We start from the raw sequence: 20,478 nt of genomic DNA on the forward strand, positions 1-20,478 counted from the left end.
TTACATTTTACTTACGAGTCTCGCGATATTCTCAAGTCAATTAGCTTGTTTTATTATTATTATTACTATTATTACAATTATTATTATTATTATCATTATCATCATTATTATTATTATTATTATTATTATTATCATTATCGTTAGGGACAGTTTGCCCCTTCGGTCCCCCCTTAGCGACCATGTGCTCAAATCGTTGTGCGTTGTATAAGGTTGGCCTCTTTTGTCTTTTGATGTTGATGTTCGGTTTAGCTCGGAGATGGCCAAAAATATGTAAGTTGTCGCTTTGCGTGTTATTATTTTTCTTGTAATTCCATATTTCAGTTTCGATTCTAGCTTTCTGTTTTATGTAATTTGTAGCTGTACCGGATGATAAGATCGCGTTCAGATTCAGTTAAACATCTCCGGCTCACAACATTTATTCTGAGATTATCTTCAGCAATTGATATTATCAAAACTGTTCCGAAACTGAATATGGAACACAACTTTGAATTAGAATTTAAAAAAAAAAAAAATGAAAAAAAAAAAAAAAAAAAAAAAAACCGGCGTCATCCCTCACGTTCTCCAAACAGCGAAAAGTTTGCTCATTTCTCATTGTTTTATTGCGATGGACGCAAAAAAATTTACAAATATTTACAACGCACGTGCACAGCCGTTATTCTGCTCATTAAATTAACCTTAGGTTTAGTGACGTTGCAGTCGTGGTTTTCTTTAATTAACTCCCTTTCAATAAGGGTCCGCTCTTAGGCTACGTAGCTAAAAGCATGGTTAACAAAGATGAATTGATAAGAAATTATATTGTTTGGATAGAGGAAATGGAGGGTTTAATCAAAGATTCCTTATTAGTCCAAAACATCTATTTAAATATTTCCCACGAACGGAATTTTTTTAATCGGATCTTGTTTGGAGAGTAGAAGATAGTTAGAAAGTGTCCTCGTAAGTAAATGAAAGAACAAAGCTTACCGCAGGACAAGCTTAGAGACGCATTTCAAGCCGACATCTGGAAAAGACGCGGTTTTTTTTAATAAAAATTTCTCCAAAGTCATTGAGTAACATGAAAAATATTAGAAAACCGCAAAGGCATCTAGCTATTTTGTGAATCATTTATGGACGAGCGGATCTTTCGAGGTCATTATGTCAAGGGCTTTATGAAACATTTACAAATCGGCATTTAGATTGCAGCTATGCATAAGTCGTAACAACTGCGAAAATTTGAGGGAAAATTCCTAAAATCAACTGTACAAAACTTTATGTCAACATGATATTCCCTCAACATGCATATTCACTATGCAGCTAATTGTTCTCCATACACTCCATACACCCTCTTAAATTCCTCAGACGAAAATAAAGAAAAAAGCAAGATGTATCATTCACTAGCGGATCGTGTGCTTTTTTCTCGTAACTTTTATTGGTTACTGTAAAAGAGATTGAATGTTGGTCGTTCTGGGGGATAAATGGCTAATTCCTTTTATTTTGTAAATTATGTGAATTTCTTCCTCGCGTGTGGCTTCTTACAGTCGGTACTTCTTATTATGACATTTAACGCAAGGTTTTTAAGCAGATTTTGAGCTGTTTAACATCTGCTAATCGCAGCTTACACTTTAGCTTTTTTCAGACATTTAGTCAGTAACATCGTTACTTTTTCTCGTTTTATTTCGCGTTGTTCTTTCAATACAGCGCTTTTGGTCTCATTTCAAACCTTAGAGCCTATTCCTCCATTTCCTTTCAATCAAAAATAGTGCCAAATGCCTCCTTAAAATCTCGTGAAGTGCTTACGTAAGAGGAGATTAATCCAGCCTCAAACGCCGGCTCTTTTCCAATTAAGTCTAATTAACTGTTCTGAGAAGAACTCTTTTGAAAAGAATTTCTAATTGAGATAACAGGCCGGGAAGTTATAAGCAACAGAAATTTTCACTTTCGGACGACGATGTTGAATCATTCGTTTATCATTTTCCATCAAAATTACCATTTTTTGGCGACGGGCGGTTTCCTATATCGTCACAGACCACAGGAAATAACAGGAAAAAAAAGGAAGAAAAACTAAAATATACCGGATCCACAATATCAACTTGAGATAAAATTGTCAAATTATCTCCGTCTGTCCTCTATAAACAAGGAAAATGCTTTTCCGTCATTTGCTGACACGGAAATTTTTTCAAACAATTAAAAGAGGTGAAGGTTTTTTGTCATGATTGTTTTTCTAGAATTTACCTCTCAAATGGAGAGAAATGTAAAGCAAACAACTTTTAAAGTGTGCAAACATGTTTTCTATTTTTGTTTTAATTTCTAAAACGGTCAATTAAAATGAAACGAAGTTTTTGAACGTTGTTAAATGGTGCCAAAATTGTCTAGAACTTCGAAAAAGAAAAGGTTATTTATAATTGTAATAGCTTCTGGTAATAATGAAAACATCAGAAATGAACCATTATCATTTGTTTTACCACGTAGTCACTTCCGCTGTGAATTGCGACCTTTCGCCTGAACAGTGCAGTAACCAATCGTTGTCATCTTATGAAGAAAATTGACAGTCGAAACAGCTCTCACCCGGTGAGATGCAGGCTGCATCGGGAAGACTATATCCTAAACAAACGATAACACTTCATTGTCGAAAAACTAGTTACCTTGTTTTTGACCGTTGGCCAACGCATAAAAATACATTTCCTGATCTTGTACCGTCGTAGAGCTAGAGCAAAAAGGTATCATTTCTTACTTTGTCAAAGATGGTATTTTTAAGCGAAAAATCCTACCTTTGATTCACGTGTACGATACACACACTCTTCAACTCACACCTTATGTAATATTGAAGTATGTGTTAAGTAAGTAGAGAGTGGACATGGTTAATGGTGGACTTAACGAAGTACAAATATTCCCATCAAAAAATGCTCGAGATTAACAGAGAGATCCTTGATTATAACGTTCATTGCATGCCAACCAGGTAAGATGAAGAATTAAGGATTTATATATATGTCGGCATACATATTCTAAGCGAAAAAGGAGTTTGGAAACTTGTTACTGTATGACACTCAAAACTCTGTCGGTTCACTTTTTAAAGGAGTAGTTCATCAGATACAATGTAGTTAATGCCGCAAAGTGTAGTTAATGCCGCAAAGTGAAATTTCAGTAATAACGTCGGCTTCGTTTGAAATCTAGCGTTAAAGGGATTAAAAAGAAATGAAACTTCAAAAGACACCATTGAAATGTCAAGAGCCTCCAGAATCCTTATAAACTTACAAAAAGGTACTGGGCTTTGACTACGAAAAAATCTTAAATCTACCTGCGAAATCCAAAGAAATTCATATCATCCGAGTCCAATTCGTCTAGACAATAGTTCGCATGAAGGTTTATTGTAAAGATTTGACAGTATTTATAAAATATCTCATTTCCAAATAGTTAGCAGAAAACAAAACAAAGAGTTACAGAGATACACTGGGATCATCTTTGGCGAACGTTCTGGACGCATTTCTGAGGTCAGACCCTAATGAGATTTTCGAAAATTAACTGTCGGATTTTTCCCTTATCACTTGTGATTTGGCAAATTCCTGAGAAACCAAGGTAAGCCAAGAAGAAAACGAGGTCAATTGACGTCTCGGACATGCTCGCGTGCTTACGTCCTCAATCAGGAAATACCTTGAGCGCTTGGAGAGGTTTTTGGGGTCGAAAAACGTTGCTTTTAAGCACGATATCCTTGCTAAATTCAATGGAAATGCGTCATGCGTAACGACATAAACAGCTAATGTTGTGCTGTTAAACAAATGAGTTTTATGTTTTCATGGTAAGAGTCGCATCTGCTTCTAAGAGCCTTGAAATGGATATCCCTCCTTGACTTACGGAACACTTCTAAATTTATAAACAGAGATACGCATCTTGCTAAATTTAAAGCTTTGAGTAAAAAGTTTTTTGAGAACTCGCGCTCTCAAACCTTGCACGTCAAGTAGGGAAGAGCAACAGAATGAAATTTTAAACAGCAACAACAAACTTCTTTCGCCTCTCTTTAGCTGATAATGGCAAACTCAACAAAAGGATTTGCAATCAATACCTCGATACTGGGCTTTTAATTTCTAGTACTTGTAGTCTGGCTGGCTTCATTAGATAATACGTTATTATTCTACAGCTTTTTTTTTTAGCTAAGGACCTTAGCCTTCATCACTAAAATAGTACATATTTTGGGCCTCGAAATTTTAACACCTTGATTCCATATATACAAATAAACAATATAGACAAACATAAATAGGTGGAAGCGTTCATTTCGTTCAATTTGTTTTTTCGTCCCAAGCTCAGCTGTCTTGTAAATGTCAGTTGTTTATTAAATGTCTACAACTCTGTAGAGCATAAACTTGAGCTCCTGAGCTCGGTAAAGTCAAAAGACGAAACATCTAAGTCCAGTGATTGTGATTTGGGCGATCTGTCGATTTTTCTTGTTGAAAAGTCCGCGTCCTTCTCTACAAGCACTACCCCGTCACTCAAACTTCTTTTGGTTAAGGAAATCCGCGAGTCTTGGATTGCTGCCTGAGTTCCTTCTTTACGTGTTTGGGGAAGGGAGCCTCGCCTGATTATATCTTGGTCATTTGGTCTTTCTTGGGAAGATTTTCTTCTATTCTTGGCACTGAAGCCTGTATCTTCTACGATGTCGTATTTTTCAAATCCTCCGCAAAGAGCTGCAATGTAAAGGTAACCGGATACAGTGAGCTTCAGCTTCGAGGAACAAAAGGATGAACGAAAAAAAACGCGCGTGTCGGAAGGCTTAAGAGAAAGTAACCACCAATGAAACTGTGCTCTTAGAAACAAATCTACTTGAAAAGTGGTATTTCGAAACTGCCCTATTTCTCTTCGTGATCTGTAACAAAGACTTTCCGATCTAATTCGTCGGTTAAAGGATACGAAGTAGAGAAATATATGTGTAACAATAGCGTCACTTCGTCAAAAGACCTTAACTTGGCTGTCGCTTAGATCTAGTTGCACCAAAATTATCCTTATTCCGAAGAAAGATATCTGGTTGAACATATGCCTTGTTTTCGAATTCATGCCAATTATTTTGCTTAAGTATTTGACTATTCTTCATGACACTCTCAAAGGATCAATCATTCTCCTTCAATTAGAACTTGCATCAGTGAAGATGCGTGGTAAACAGCGCGGCTTAGGCGAGTAAATAAATCATCATATCGTCTTGAACATCGTACCTGATAAGCGAAAGGCGATGTCATGCCAATCCCTCTGAGTTTTCACTTCTTTCATGGTATATTACAATCAGTGTTGCTTCGTGTGCAATGAGGACAGATAGAATCCTGTAAACGTATTTCACAATCTCGACCGTTTAGCAATGTCCTCCTCGAGCGCAGATGTGTTTCTAATGACTTCGAATCATCGAGACACTTTTTATACGCCCCTTAAAGAAAATGGAAATATCACCTGTCAACGAATCGAATTTGTGGGAACTTGACCTTTGCCATATGGTTCCTGTTTGAGCTGACAGGAATCACCGTTTCTTGGGAACTATTATTAGACGGGAAAACCTGTCTTATGTTACGCTTTGTTTATTCCCCACGTAAAATCAATGTTAAACGCTGGAGGGCGACTTTTGCTCTTCATTATTCCTTTTAAGTGCAAAAAAGAAAGACCTCGCCTAAACCCACGAGAATGTAATAGTTAGTCAGCAAACTCAAGCTTTTTTTTACCAAATTTTGCAAAAATATTGAGTTTTCTTTGTGTTTTAAATTCACACACGCCGTTGAATCATATCTATACATACCATCTATATATTCTATTCCTGAATTCGCCCTTAATGCAACAAAAATTTCCTTTTTCAGCTTTGACTCGCGTCTAATGGGGTCTTCTCTCCTGTAATATTCACGTCCTTAGCAGCTCATGAACAAAGCAAATAATCTTTCCGGACTTAACCGTTTCTTACAATGTCATCAAAAGTTACCGCAAAATTCGAAAAAAACTTTGAATGCCAAATCCCCTGGAAAGGGGATTTTATCCTGTTCTAAGATGCAATTTGGGATTACCTGCGAAAAACTTCCATAAACCACTTCTTTCTCAACAGAAATTGAACGAATGAAATTGACTTAACCAAATGCACGACATAAAGCTTAAAGGAATGATAAATCATTCAAACTTCGAGAGAGTATATTATCGAATACCTCTTCGAGTCAACCCTTTGGATAAGGAGTTGAGATCTGGGTAACTTTGGGACGGAAATTAATTTCTGTAGCAGTCACTTTGGTAACCATAGAAATATCAATTGACAAACTTCTTCAGAAGGAGAGGAAGTTCAAAAGAAAACATGAAAATTCAAATTTTTTCAACTGAATTTTTTCTCTTTTTTTTTTTCTCATTTCGACTACTCGATGCACTTTCTTAAATGAGCTTAACTGTTTTTGTAATGACCCAATCAAAACATTCCAGGCCATTTGCCTGATAGCTTATTGCTACTCAGATAGTGATAATCTGCGACAGAGAGCAAATTTCACTCTACGCCAGTCCTGATTAGTATGGAAATATGAAAAAAGAGTACAGCCACGATTTGTATTTGTTTTTTAAAATCCTCTTTTTAAGAAGCGTCAAGTAATCAACGGCGTCCGGCTTTGCTGAAGTCCTAGTGAATTAAAACAGATCGGGTCATAACATTGTATTTCATCCTCAATATTCAAGCAGCATACGCACTTGTTTTTCTACCCGAGGGTCAGATCCATTTTGGAGCACTTTTTTTGAGGTTGTTCTGCTGAAAGAAGAGTTTGATAATTATCGCAAACAGGACGTCTATTGTCGTACGTGCCCCGGCGAGAGTCATGAAAAAAATTTACATGAAGCCCGAGCTGTTCATATTACACTTGCAAAATTTGTCTGCCTAGTTATAATCTCGATGTCTGCACGTGAACGATTAGGCTATTCTTAACGTGCTGAGCGTAAAGAGCGGCGCTGCAGGTATGTATTTAGTAAATAGAGGCGCGTCAGGAATTTGGACAAAATGTAACAGCCCAGCGAATTTGTACAGAGAGAAATTTTTCTCCGTGCCCCGGCAAACCTCGTACTCTAAGAAGTGACACATGGTTGTGTTTTTTTTTTTTGTTTTAATTGTATTTTTTTTTCTGCCTATCGACACACGGAGACGGAGGTGAGATGAAAAGAAAGGAGATACTTTCGCGGGGATCACTTTCTTCGATAAAAAATTTTCAGAGCCAACATTTCAGAAATGGTTTAACTCATAGCCAAAGAAATTGATTTTTCTTTAGATCGAAAGAGTAAAAAATTCAAGTAGTAAACTCTTTTACTATGTGCCGTTAATATATTTACTCAGTACCGTTATTCTGCATGCGAGGTTTATTTTTGCTTATTTTCTCTCTCCATGTAAGAAGGAAACGGATGCACATACACCAAGGCTGAGCCTATCTAATCAGATCTACTCAAATCATAACGTCAGAATGACTCTGTATTTCATGAATTAACAGGACAACTCGACACACAAATTGTGAACTTTCTTTTAAAAAACCAAGCAACGGTGCAACCCGGAAAAAATCTTCTTAAAGCTTGCATGCTTTTCGTTTTAATCTTCTGCATCTTTCACGATCCACGATCCATTTTCATCAACTTTTATTATTTTGATTTTTATCTTATCTGTGTGGTGGTTTCCTTTTACGTAGAGGCTGTTTTCTCGTCGTTTCAAACAGCGTGCGATACGGCGATTTAACAGCTTTCAGGTGTGCCGACAAAACACAGGTGTAAGGGAAGTTGTGGCAAATCTAGAAAACACGATTGCGATAACCAATTACTCCGCCCTACTGGGGGGGAGGGGGGACTTTCCCATACGAAGTATCTAGATATGAGTGGTCTCGGCGGGTATGTTATGGTCGGAAAACAGATAAAGGGTTTGAACAATATGCTCTTGGATTGGGTCGAATTTCAAGGTAACCACGAGAGTGATCAGCAAATATACTTTTTCATCTCCGCTTGGGTATTAGAGTGAGGGAAGAAACTTCAATGCCAGAATCTGGCCGATTTTTCGGGAGAATTTTTCCAATTTCATCCCCTCCCCCCTCCCCTTCCCCGAAGCCGGTTTTCTAGACGTAGCTTTTGATAAGGTGTTTACCTTGACTGCAGATATAAATTTTTATGACTCGAAGTAGACAAGGTCAACGACTTTGTAGTTCAGTTATTCTTAAGTCGATAATCAGCTGATTATCTACCATTCCCTCCCGATGTTTGAGTTTAAAATTGGACCAACAACTACTCAAATGTCAAAAGAATGTCAAAACCAAACACCCACTACGTGAGAGAATTAATAAATCAGCTTTAACATCGATAAAGTACACATCGACTCGTAGAGTTTATGAGAGATTTTTTGCCAGGTGATTCTCAATTCACCTTCATTTTCAACTGAAACGTGAGTCTTTGTAATAGTTTGAATAGCTTTCAATTAAAGACTTGGCAGAAGCTGGCTTCATCAAGAACGGACATTAAAGCCGAGTGATAACCGTACTAGCTAATCACAATCTGAACAACATTGATGTTTTTCTCGCTAACTTTCAAGTGATTGTTCTCACGAAAGGTCGGCTTCAGCCGGACACGCGAATCATAACACGATTCCAGCCAAAAATATCTTGTTCCTTATTTTGGTGGGATTCAATCTCCATATTTCCCGAAAATAAAGATCCTTGAAATGAAATTGTAGCCACATTTGGCGACGCAGAATTTTACTCACGAAATGGAAAGCTTATCGCTCACTAGCTGACAAATTTTCATGATTCTCATTAGCTGTTTGCTGGGTAATGTAGCGATAACATGAGTAGAGATTACGTGTTAACTGCTTCTTGGAGTTGGGGACAAAGCACCGAGCCTTATTAAGCAATAGTTAAGTTTCACATCATCTACTGATCCTGTACGATTATTTTCTCTGTTTGTGTATCCTCAAATCTTGAAATTTCTGAATTGTGCTAATATTTCTCACAGAAGTCAATCTCGCGAGTGTTTAAGTGTTTCCATGTAATTTCACTCTAAAACTAAAAATTAAGATTAAGAAAAGGAAATTCAAATTGAGATCTACAGCTTATCTTTCAAGGTTGTAAGTTTGGGTTTAAAAAGGGATAATGATTCTTCTGGAGAATGAGGTCATGAAAATTGCACCTCCCCATTTGGATACTTTTCAGCACAACATAACTTGGTTACTTTCTTTGATAGGTGGCTTTGTGCCAAATCACTTGGGAGACTTTCAAGAATTGTAGGATGTACTTCCTCGACACAATTTTGCGAAACTATGCGCCTTCATATGTTATCAGTTGTTGGATGATTTTTAATGTTCTCGTTTGTTTCTACGAGTGAACAGTTGTTTCGATGAACAATGTTCCTGAAGAAGCTTGGGGAAGCTGAGGAATGTCTGTGTGATCTTTCTTTATTTTCTTGTTTGTTTGTTTTGTAGTTGTGTTCTTTTGTTTCTTTCGTTTTTGTTTTTTATTTGTTTTGGTCTCTGCTGGCTACTAAGTTAAGCTTTAGTCTCCGTCTACTTCACTGATTTGCGTTCGCCTCCATGTCTGGAAAACTTTGTTTTTAGAAGACTTGCATTTCCCTTTTCTCAGACATAAAATAGATTTATTTTATTATATGGTGTGAAATATGTCACAGAGGCGCCGTAGACGTCCTTGAGTTATAACTTTAAAAGCAGATTTAACTGCGTTAAGACAACGAAATATGTGTTAGTGTAGCAGACCTTGCAAAGATTTTAGTCGTAATGGGGTCTATCAGTAGTTTGTAACGTACATTAGCTCTTATTAACCGAGTTCGAGGTCGATACTGTAAGTTCCTGAGCGAGTCTCTTGGTTTTTTTTTTTCCTTCGAATGGTGGTCGTACCATACACTGAAGGGAGGGGGGGGAGAGGGGGAGGTGAGGAGACAAAGATTTGTGTCATACAGAACTTACTGAAAATACGCACAAGGCTATTGAGATATTTAACAGTGTGTAGTTTGCAACGGAAACAGCTATAAACTTAGGGTAACACAAGGCCAACGAAGTTTACTAATCACGGTGCGCGCCGTTATTGTGATAATCAGTAAAGTTTCTTTTGATCAACCTCCCTATGAGTATTTTTTTTTTTTTTTTTTGGTAACCTGTGAAGTGACAATTATTTATTTAAAGACTGGGGTTGATGAACCTTTCGGGGATTTTTCAGAATAACTATCGAGGATCCAAAAACAATGCGCGAATTCTCGTCGTGTAGAGAGACTGTATATCTCAGTATATTGAGGTAGATGATGGGAATTCCCCAAAGAACTAATAGTTAAATAAATATAGTTGATGCAGCATTTACGTCATGGCATGTCGATCGTTCAGCATCAATTAATGATGATTACTTTTTCACGTTCGCGTTGAACAATTGACTTGTGTATAATTCGAGCATCTTTCATCGTAGCATGTTTCATCGACGTCGCGAAGCACTATTCTAATAGTTTCTATTTTTAAACACGTATCTTAGCAATACAAGAAGATTGCCTAGGAACAAGTCCAGTGGTAATAAGCATACTTTTAGAGAGCCAGCAAAAACACTTTCGCCTGTCTTCTTTTCGCGACGTCATTGAGAGGTTACGGAAACTGTAAAAGATCACTAACAAAAAGTGGAAAGGAAAAACGTCATATCTGTTACCTGTACAACATACACAACAGGCGTTTAAGCATTTGAAAAGATAACGATCGTGCTCCGTTTGATTCCTTTGTGACAGTACGTACGAAACTCTAATGGATTGTTGTTTAAGATGTCCGTTACAACCGGGTGTAGAATGAAAGGAAATTTTCTATGTTTATATGTTTCAAATTGCATCACCCTGATTTCCTCGATCATTTATCATTTTAGAACTAAGTAGATGCCCTATGGTTCACAAACAAAGCTCATTTTTTTTTAAAAGTGTCTGGCCCCAAAAGCGTGTGTAAAGTCGAGTGATGAGAATTATTCATGCAGAGGGACACGGACTTCTTCGTTGTCCAACATTTGTGATAAAGTATTACTGTATTGCAATATCCATGACAACGATCGGTATCCGGTTGAACCCGTTATTACAGTACGTAAGCAAAACTAATGAACTTTTGGTTAGGATATCTCTTATCAACATCCTGATCATTAATTGAAAGGGAGTTTTTTCATTTTTCCCACTCGCATGCACGAAATTTTATAATCAAGACTTCCGATAGACTGATAATTGCGTGCGGCGTCTTCGACAACCATCGGTCTCCGTTGAGTCCGTCATGACAGTGCGTGAATAAAAATGATCAACTTTTGGTTTGGGTATCTTTTACTGACATCTTTACGCAATTGAAAGGGAATTTAACATGATTCCCACTTGCACACAACTTTATAATCAAGACTTCCGATAGCCTGGTACTTTTTTCTTAGGGAGTGACGTCAAGAAATTTACGATTAGAATCTTTAGCCGAACTGTTTCAAGTTACTCCCGTGCAGGCCCTGCTAATTTTCTTCATCACTGATTATTTACATTCCCTCTTTTTATTCTCAGGTCTTTGGTAAATGTTTGCCAAGCGGAGATTCGAGTTTCGTTTTGAGTCAGCGGTCAAGGATTTTCTTTACAAGTGAGTGTAGTGAACAAAATAGAGGTTTAATAAACAAGATAAGATAAAATTCGCTTCTTTAAGTGAACGGGTGATGTTTTGTGTATTATGTTTATATCAATGAAATTAAACTTTCAAAAAACAGTGATCACTTGTGCGAAAACTAAGCTCGTGTAAAAGCCATTTGAATCCCCCGAAAAAAGCATTTTCTCTTAAAGTTTATAATTATTTCTTCTTATCCTAAAAAGTTTATGTAACTGTTGCTTAAGTACAAAAAAGCTCTTCGTAAAAAAGGCTAATACGCCAGGTTGATAGACCTGCTAACAATGACATAATTGTCATCTCCAATTTAATTTTGAAACAGGAGACATCCTGGAATTATTTGATATCTGTGTAAAGGAAATTTTCAATGCTCTGTTAGGGTTGGAATCTAAGTATCATTTTTAAGGCTATAGAGTGACTTGTCGATAACTTCGAAACTGGTTTCAAGATTTACCTTATTTTTCAAATAGCACCGTGACTGCCAAAAAGCTTCCAATGGGTGCAGTAAAGAACTGCTCAGAACGAATAATCCGTTCTTAAGAACAAAATTATTTCTAATCTGCAGCAATTTGAAACTAAGAAGGTTTTTCGCGCATACTACAGATATTTCTTTCATGTGTCTTGATCTGCTAAGGAACTTGCTATGGAGAAAAAGCGCCAAGATAATTTCATGAATGCAACATTTGGTCATATGACAAAACGTTTAAGATGTTAAAATGGCGAGATATCGCATTGGCTACCCAATTTCCAGCTATACTTGCCCTTCGCTCGGTAAAAACCGCATTTTATAGATTGGTATCTGTTTATTTATATCATTAAGACATTAAGCCAAATTGTTTGGAACAAAGAGAGTCAGTGGCATTGCATAGGCTTTGCACGCGCCGACCAGACGCGGTTTCGTCTTGGAATTACTTTGAAATGTCTATTGATGGTTTAAATTTTATCCATTTAGAGCTTAAGGTTAACGTTCTATTGGGGCCTAACTCCTGAGTCAATAAAACTAAGCACTGATGATTGATTTTGTCATAAAAAAAAAAAAAACCAAAAGGGGAGACTGGAAAGTATTGATGAACTGCTGTCTTGGTTAGAAGATCCCGAGCCCTTCGTTGTTCTGTTTTCATATTTTTATTATGTATGTTTTTCCTTTCGAGAGTTGAAGAAGATGAAACAGGAATTTAAGGGTCCGATATATCCTTTTTAGAGGGTACTTACTCTTTTAAGTCCGTATTTTCTGGTTGAAAAGAATTGGAAAATCATTTTTTAGACACTTGACGCTTGTATCATTTGTAGCTCACTTGACTTTTAAGGAAACTATGCGAAGAAAGTTATAAGTACGAACAACCAAGGTCAAACCCCCCTCCTAAATAATACTACTATGGATATAAACGGGTTTGGGCCTACTCAATGAACTTTAATGGTGTCGAGTGGAGAATTAACTATTATTGCCGGTCGCTGGATTCGGTTTTCAAGCCGGAGCTACAAGAGCCATGTGCCTATTTGTCGTTTCAACTCCAAATAACCTTACCAAAAATTACTAAGGTTCTCTCGTAGAAGGGGGCGAAAGCGTAACATACTGCATCTGCATTGTGATATATGGTGTTGTGAGGACCTTTCGGCTTACAAACATAAAATTGGTCTGATAATCAGGTCAGAATTTGGAGAACCACGCGATACACCTCTATTAAAATTTCCCAGGGGTTCCTCATAGTAGAGGTGGCAAAAGAGGAATATAATAAGTGCAACAGAATGAAAATAATACCGCCGAATGGTGAACTTCGTTTTCTTAGTAGAATTGAATGCAGCGTTTTAGAAAATTGATAAAGAAAACATAGCGCACGTGTACGCTAACTAGATTAGTGGTCATTTCACTCTGTCTGATTAAGTTAGTTGGACGAGCTGAGGATTATTCTCAAGATCATGAAGCTTTAATAGAATTAAATGGAATTAGAAATTAAATTTCCGGTTGGACGGGACTTGGTTCCGAATCAATTCTAGAATGTTCATTGTTACTGATTCCTTTCGATTCAATAATGAAAACTCGTACGCTACATTAAGGTCAATTCACCATATTAGTGCAACAAAAAGCGCAAAACATGCCACACATTTCACCGTGGAACATGGCAAAAATACATATGGAAAGGGAGCAAAAATGCGGCCGTACTGAGCGATCCAAACTTTGATGTTTTTTTCCGGTTTTTATTATTGGTGTTTTAAACAACAATCCTCTAAGTGCTTCAGATTTTTTTCTTGGCCATTATCATGCACGTTTAGCTTGTTTTATTTCGATGCTCAAATGAGGTCATATGATGTATCGCGTGAACTAGAAGCCAAAATAACAGTAAATGAATTAAGATCGGATCAAGGAATACGTTATTCGATGGTTTACCGTACAAGCGGACATTTTGCCCATTGTTTGCAAATGTTACGCAGGTCGCAAATATCCGCGCGTATTACATGTCAAACCATCGAATTAAGTGTATGAATTGTATGTGTCAACTAGAAACCAAGCTCTTTCAGGTACTTGTTGAAAACTCTAAAATTTGTATCGTTTTATTTCGTTCACCGATTAGGCCGACGCTATGTAAAGCTTGTACGATCCCAATTATATCGAGTCTAGTTCATTTACGTAATCACCAAGGTATGCACGGAAGTTCTGGTGCTGAAGACAGCACTTCTGCTTTCCACGTGGTAAACGTATTGTAGCTGTTAAATTTTTCTGTAGTTTCATCTTATTCCGTCTGTGAAAATGAAAGTGCAAATATTAACACCATGTCATACCAATAAATTTGTTACGAAAAAATCCTTACAGGTAAAAAGCAACTGAAGAAAAAAAAGCTCTCAAAAAATTCAGTCTATGACGGATTTCGAACCCATGCATCCAATAAATTAGATGGACATTGCAACCTGCCACGTGTTGCTGACAAGTTTAACGTAACCTGCTCAAAAATTGAACAATGAGTCTGTTAAGAAAACTGAACACAATATTTGTAATTGTGTTGGCCGATTTTGCAGATTAGAGTGTTGAGTCCCTTTAGGTTAATAGCTTGAAAACTAATAAACATTTACGAGACAAGGAAAACAGTGCAAGACACTTGAGTCCCATCGCGGTGACACCCTCACGAGGTTTCTCTGAAATAAAATTAAAAGTCTCCGCAGGTTTGAAATGTTGGAAACTGTACGTTACATTTATTAATCTTAAACATAAGTGATTTCGTTTATCTATTACGTAACCAAACCGCATGTATGCAGCACGTGTCTTATCGCCCCTTATATGGTGCTGTTCCGCGTGCTTACGAGGAGACGTGATGTGTGTTTTCGTGAGAGTTGTGAGAGGGAGTTAATTGGAGTGTAATAGCAAAATCGAACCAAGAAAATAAATCGTGAGTACGCTAGCTTTTGCAAGCTTTCGACAGAAATTCCTTAAATTTTCGAAATAACTTGGCTCGAAACTTTTGGGATAATTAAGTTTTCATTTCATAGCTTTCGAGATCACTTTGCCCCCCTGGGTTTGAAATTCCATGAGCTCTCAAGATCTTGTTTACCTCTTCAGTTTTCTAATTAACCTGCGTTACAAATTAAGTCCCTGAGTCATTCCTGTAGGCGTTCAAATCAATAAGTCAGAAAGTGATGCCTTTGAAATATAACTAGAGCGTTTTACGTCACGCACGCCCTATGTAATGTAATTGAATCATTGTCTAGCGGTTAGGCGTGGGTGATGATTTTCCTCCATTATGTCACACAGAAATTTTATCTGATCCTTTCCATTTCAGGTACAGTATTTTTCCTTTTCCAGTAAAACATAAAAAAAAACGGTGGTCTCATTCGAGAATTTTAAGGTGTTTTACTTCAGATGGCGCGTCTTGTTCAAAGAGACTGGTAACCAAAGCGCAGGGCAGTTGATCATAGAGACATATTGGATTAAGACATTGAAATCCTTAATGAAATTACATAACGAGCCAATTAACTGTAGTACTTTCAATCACGCGTTTAAATTATCCAGTTTTCTCAATTAATACGCCTTTCGGGTTCAAGATCTTTATGCGTGTCTCATCCATGGAGTTGATGAAGGCGGTTGATATGATTGATGATGTCAATGGTTTTTTTGCCAATGATTCTTCGATATGATGCCGAAGTTCGCTGCAATCAGCGACAGTATTCAGTTCTCATGATACAGCAACTGAGATCATTACATATGCGCTGTTATGGGTGAAAAACCTGTCGTTTATTACATATTCTGATAAACCAAAGTCTATTTCATAAAAGCAATAGACTCAGCTCATTTTATCGGTTTGCCAGCGTAATTACTCCCAGCTTGGGGGTTTAGAGGAAGCCTTGGGAAGTTTATGTATCACTTGCCTTTGCTTGGCGATTTTCAAACTTCTCCCTAAAAAATTAATTTGCAAGATGCAAAACGTGTCCTTTCATTCACAACACTGATAAAATATCGGGACCTAAACGATCCATTAAGATCACCAATCACTTCACGTGCACCTCCGCTAATGTAATCTATTGCATAACTTGCACTTATTGCAAAAAGATATACATCGGCGAAACAGGCAGAAGACTAGGTGACCGATTCCGAGAACACCTTCGAGACGTGGAAAGGAATGACAAGGACACATCGAAACCAGTCGCTCGACATTTTAATTTACCTAATCATTCTAAGCAACATATGGCAATCTGCGGTCTTTCCTTGCACTTAGGTGGCACGGAAAGCCGTAAAAATCTTGAACAAAAGCTCATCTTTCAAACCGGCAGTCTAAATCCCACAGGGATCAATGAACGCTTTTCATTCCACTAATTTATTCATGTTTTTCTCGTTGCCATGCACCCACCAATAACGTAGCTCCATTTTCTGCCTTTAAAAGCACACACAACCCACAATTCCTCTATTCGCTCCGACGAAGGGCTAACGCTCGAAACGTCAGCTTTTGTAATCATTACAGTGGCCAATTTACCATTTCAACTTTGTTGATATATCCAAATTATTTCGTTACTCCCACCGACGCAGCCCCAAACGGTTTCTTTCGAAACTATCAGCCTTTATTACGCTAATAGACCGCCGGATAGGATGTACGTTCTATTGTTTAGATATTCTCCAAAACCACGAGCAAATAAATTCCTGTCGGGCTATCGTGGGTTGCATACTGTTCCGATGACGTGATAAATTTGTTTAAAAAATGTGCTGAGTCACCCTTGTCACAAGAGAAGAAGGTATTAGCTTAGAAGTAACTAATATTTATGTATCGGATATCCTTTCTAAGCCAGCTATCCATAGCCATAACTTCCTTTTTCCCTTCACACCATTACAAACTAAAATAACTTGAGGACAGTTTATTGAAACCCACCGTCCCATTATGGCATCCGAACCTGTCCTGATCCCAAGAAACAGGAACGAAACTGTCAGTTATGGCTATGTTCAGTTAGTTATAGTCTTGTGGCCGTACTCTTAGTGCAAACGAGCGCTAGAGATTGAGGTTGCATATATAACGATGACGAAGTAAACTTATATAGGCTGTACGTTACTGTAGAAGTTTCACATCGGCCAAACCCAAATTTTCCGGAAAACAGGAAATCTTTTCATGGCTTCTCTGCACTAAGCTTACTCTGAGTACCAGCGGAAATTAGTCTTCGTTTCTGTTTCTCTCATTCCTTTCTATTCTAAAAAAAGCTGCTGTAAGGAGTGAAGAGTCGTACACTGATCACTGAGATCAAGTGTGGATCTTATGTGTTGCACAATTGTTCTGAGTAAGCCCTGCTCTCCCTCAATTAATTAATCTATAAGAGCTATTTCTAAAGTGACCACCCGCCACTTTAAGCGTCTTGAATACAGACTTCCTGTCTATTTTGGACTCTTTATGAATTTGTTCGCTAAAGCCGCGCTAAAAGCCTCTCAATGAGGGCGGTCTTCTTTTGAAAAATTTCTTTGCAATTTACGTAGCTTTCCGTTTCCTCACAGGTGATTAAAGAACTGTGAAAGTTTTTTAAATAGTTGGTGTAAAAAAACCTATCGATAAGCCGCCTCATGAGTTTAATTTTGCGTTATCTATAAAACCGCATGACTCTTTGTTAACTGGGAGGGCAAACATCGAAGGGTAGATTGAGGACAGATGGCCGAAACAACAGTACATAACCGGGAATGCCAAGAAAACCCTTTATCACTGATTTCTTTCTTCTTATTGATGGTATTATTAGTGTTCTGACGTGCTAAACTCCTAATTTGTGTTGAGATACGGCGCAGGCAATTGCAAGTTACGAGAGACGCTTCAAAGACTTGTACTAAATTTCGTTGCCTGAAAGGACTGGCTTAACATCAGAATCAGGGAGAAAGCTGTCCCCCACCAAATGCCTCCCCTCCCCCCTCCCCCTCCTAATTCTTTTTCATTTTTTCCCTTTGTTTTCGGAGTTAAGGCAATTAAATTTGTGTTTTTTGTTCTTCGGGGTTAATTTCTTTTTTTGTGTGTGTGTGTGTGTATGTGTGTGAAGCAAAGGTAATGTTTTTTTTTTCGGCTTTCTGTTTCTAGGGATTTCTCTTTTCAGTGTGATCTTCTTTTCGCGGATGAAGGACATTCTGCAAATTTCGAAGCTCTTTGGCGTTAACAAAACAAATGAATGCTTGCCATGGATGCCCCTTCGTGTCGCAGAATTGGCTGACGGGAATTAGTGACGCTACTCACCTACATTTTGCCATGCTTCGTTTCTGTTTAGCCAAGGGATAGAGAAGTTAAAAGATGAAAAGCGTAAAGACAGCAGAAGTCTGACGCGATGGTGATAAAATATTGGATCAGAACAGTTTGTTTATAGTATACCACAAAAATCCACCATAATCCATGTAAAGAATATAAGGAAATAAAAGAAAAGATTAAATGGCGAGAATTTGTTTACATTTCGCAGCAAACTGTAGCCATTTGGCGAAGGCTTAACAGAATTAGTGTGATGTTTTTGGCAGATAAAGGAGAACTATTGCTTTCAGTTTTCTAATCTACACAATTTCCATAATACCTTTTATCATTGCCAGCGAAAAAAAGAAGATATTTTAGTAAAATGGCAAGAAAACAATTCTTTAGCATCGTAAGAGATAGTTTTTAAAAGCCTAGTTTGATCATTAGTGGAGCCTAGAGACTGGAATCGAGCTAGCCACTTCCCATTTTAAAGTCAGGATTTTTTTGCTGAAAAGAGAAGAGAGAAAGAAACCAAACTAAGTAGATTTAAGTTACCGGTTAACGGCATATACTGTTTTACTTCTTTTGTAAAGGAGCATGTTTTCGGGTCTTTCTATTGACGGTTTGATATAAATCCATTTAAAGCTTATAGCATTCTTTCCAAGCTAAACAGGGATGATCGTTTTCGCGTACAGTCATCAGTCATGACAACTAAATCTGTTGACTGTTTACATCTCAGCACGCCAACCTAGCACATAGTAACAGGTCCTAACTACGGGGAGAGCTCACTTTGATCGAAGGAACCTGCATTAGATGAAAACGTTAATACATAACAGAGATTTATGCCAACTTCATGTAAATTAAAAAAAAAAAATTAAGGAGACCTTTCTAATAACTTTTAGACGTGGAAGCGTATCAAACCCCCAAATGATTGAGTTTTGAATTTAAGAATGATTTCAGAGAAGCTTAACTATCCATCGGATTTTTCTTATAGTACGAATTATGTCAGTAAGTCGTGATAAAATCGGTTTTACGGTGTTACGAAAGAGAAAATCATGTGTCCAGTCAGAAACTTGGCGCGTTTGCTTCTTTTGCCAATACGATGCAGATTATTGCTCTCCTACGTCTGACCGACAATAGCAATTAGATAAATCGTGCTTAACTGAACACTACCAAAACATCGCTGCTAATTAGATTAAGAAAAATCATAAATTTTGAGCTAGGTCATGCATGAAGTAAAGAGATGTTTTTCCCGTTTTGTCACAAGCATCAGATGGCGATTTACGGTTCTTGAATTTTTCGGAATGTCCTTGATCCGCGAAAAGAAGATGAGAAAGAGCGAGATTTGATTTCTCGTGACAAGACGAAAAGAAACATCGTTTTTTTTTAAATCTATTTGTGACCTTTGAAAATGTTCCACATAATGAACGGAAGTTTCAACCCTTTACCACAGTTAACCAATGTGAAGTGATGACAAAGTATTAATTCTTTACAGTTTCATTATGCTATCCATCAAACAGGATCAAACACCAAAATATCACAACTAATTTACAAGGAAATAAAGCAGGCGGAGAGGAGAATTGCTATTGAATTTGAGATCTTTTCTCTCTAGTTGCATAACCTGGTCTATTCCAAATCATGTGCCGTCATAGAATGTGAGTAAAAGGCTCGACAGCCTTGGGATCCCTCACCGTGTCAGATATGAAAAACTTACATCTGCCAGTTTTACAGAGAATTAAACAAATTGGCTAGAATTTCCAGCTAATTAGTCGACGATGCCATACCAATTAAATGTTGTTTATCTGACCTAGAGGGCAGTTCCAATTAGTTTGGTGAATATCAAAATCGTTTTCTTCCAAAAAATTAACTCAAAAACTGTGAAAGGCTCTTGTGGTTGCTGTGCAGAGTGATAGGCATTCCAAAAGTCTTTGGCACATTTAGTTTACATTTCAATTCCATTATTTTCTACGTTGTGCTGGTCTTGGCACATTTACTGACCACTTTAGAGCTGCAAAAGCCTCATATAGACTATAATTGTAAACTCCACGTTTAATTTCCCTTTTCTTCAGAGTTCCACAGCGTCGTAAATCAGCCTCTCTACCTATGTCGCTTCACGTCGCTTCGAAATTATCTGAATCTTTTGCAAAAACCCTTCGCGAACTTTACAAACTAACTTAGAACCAACTTCCCGAAAACTAGGGTTCCAAAGTACTTATTCATAAAAAAAGA

General features: G+C 37.5%; 1 protein-coding gene and 1 long non-coding RNA gene across 9 annotated transcripts; one reads left to right on the forward strand and one right to left on the reverse strand.

The window, feature by feature from the left end:
* Positions 1–2,498: 2,498 nt before the first annotated feature.
* LOC111343111 (uncharacterized) lies at positions 2,499–18,457 on the forward strand. 8 transcript variants are annotated; one of them, XR_015993247.1, is made up of 3 exons: positions 2,499–2,693; positions 11,494–11,566; positions 18,112–18,457. It is a non-coding gene; the product is annotated as an uncharacterized LOC111343111 (long non-coding RNA). The 8 variants fall into 8 exon arrangements; XR_015993244.1 differs by lacking the exon at positions 2,499–2,693 and adding an exon at positions 2,790–2,932; XR_002696025.2 differs by lacking the exon at positions 2,499–2,693 and adding an exon at positions 6,817–6,921.
* On the reverse strand, positions 4,031–5,361 carry LOC111343102 (uncharacterized). Its single transcript, XM_022950243.2, has 2 exons — positions 5,175–5,361; positions 4,031–4,652 (listed from the first exon to the last, which is right to left on the reverse strand). The coding sequence occupies exons 1-2, from the start codon at positions 5,227–5,229 to the stop codon at positions 4,309–4,311; spliced, it is 399 nt and encodes a 132-aa protein (XP_022805978.2). The 5' UTR covers positions 5,230–5,361; the 3' UTR covers positions 4,031–4,308.
* Positions 18,458–20,478: the final 2,021 nt, after the last annotated feature.

The sequence above is a fragment of the Stylophora pistillata genome, chromosome 11 (genome assembly GCF_964205215.1).
Source record: "Stylophora pistillata chromosome 11, jaStyPist1.2, whole genome shotgun sequence".
In the NCBI taxonomy this organism is placed as follows: Eukaryota; Metazoa; Cnidaria; class Anthozoa; order Scleractinia; family Pocilloporidae; genus Stylophora; species Stylophora pistillata.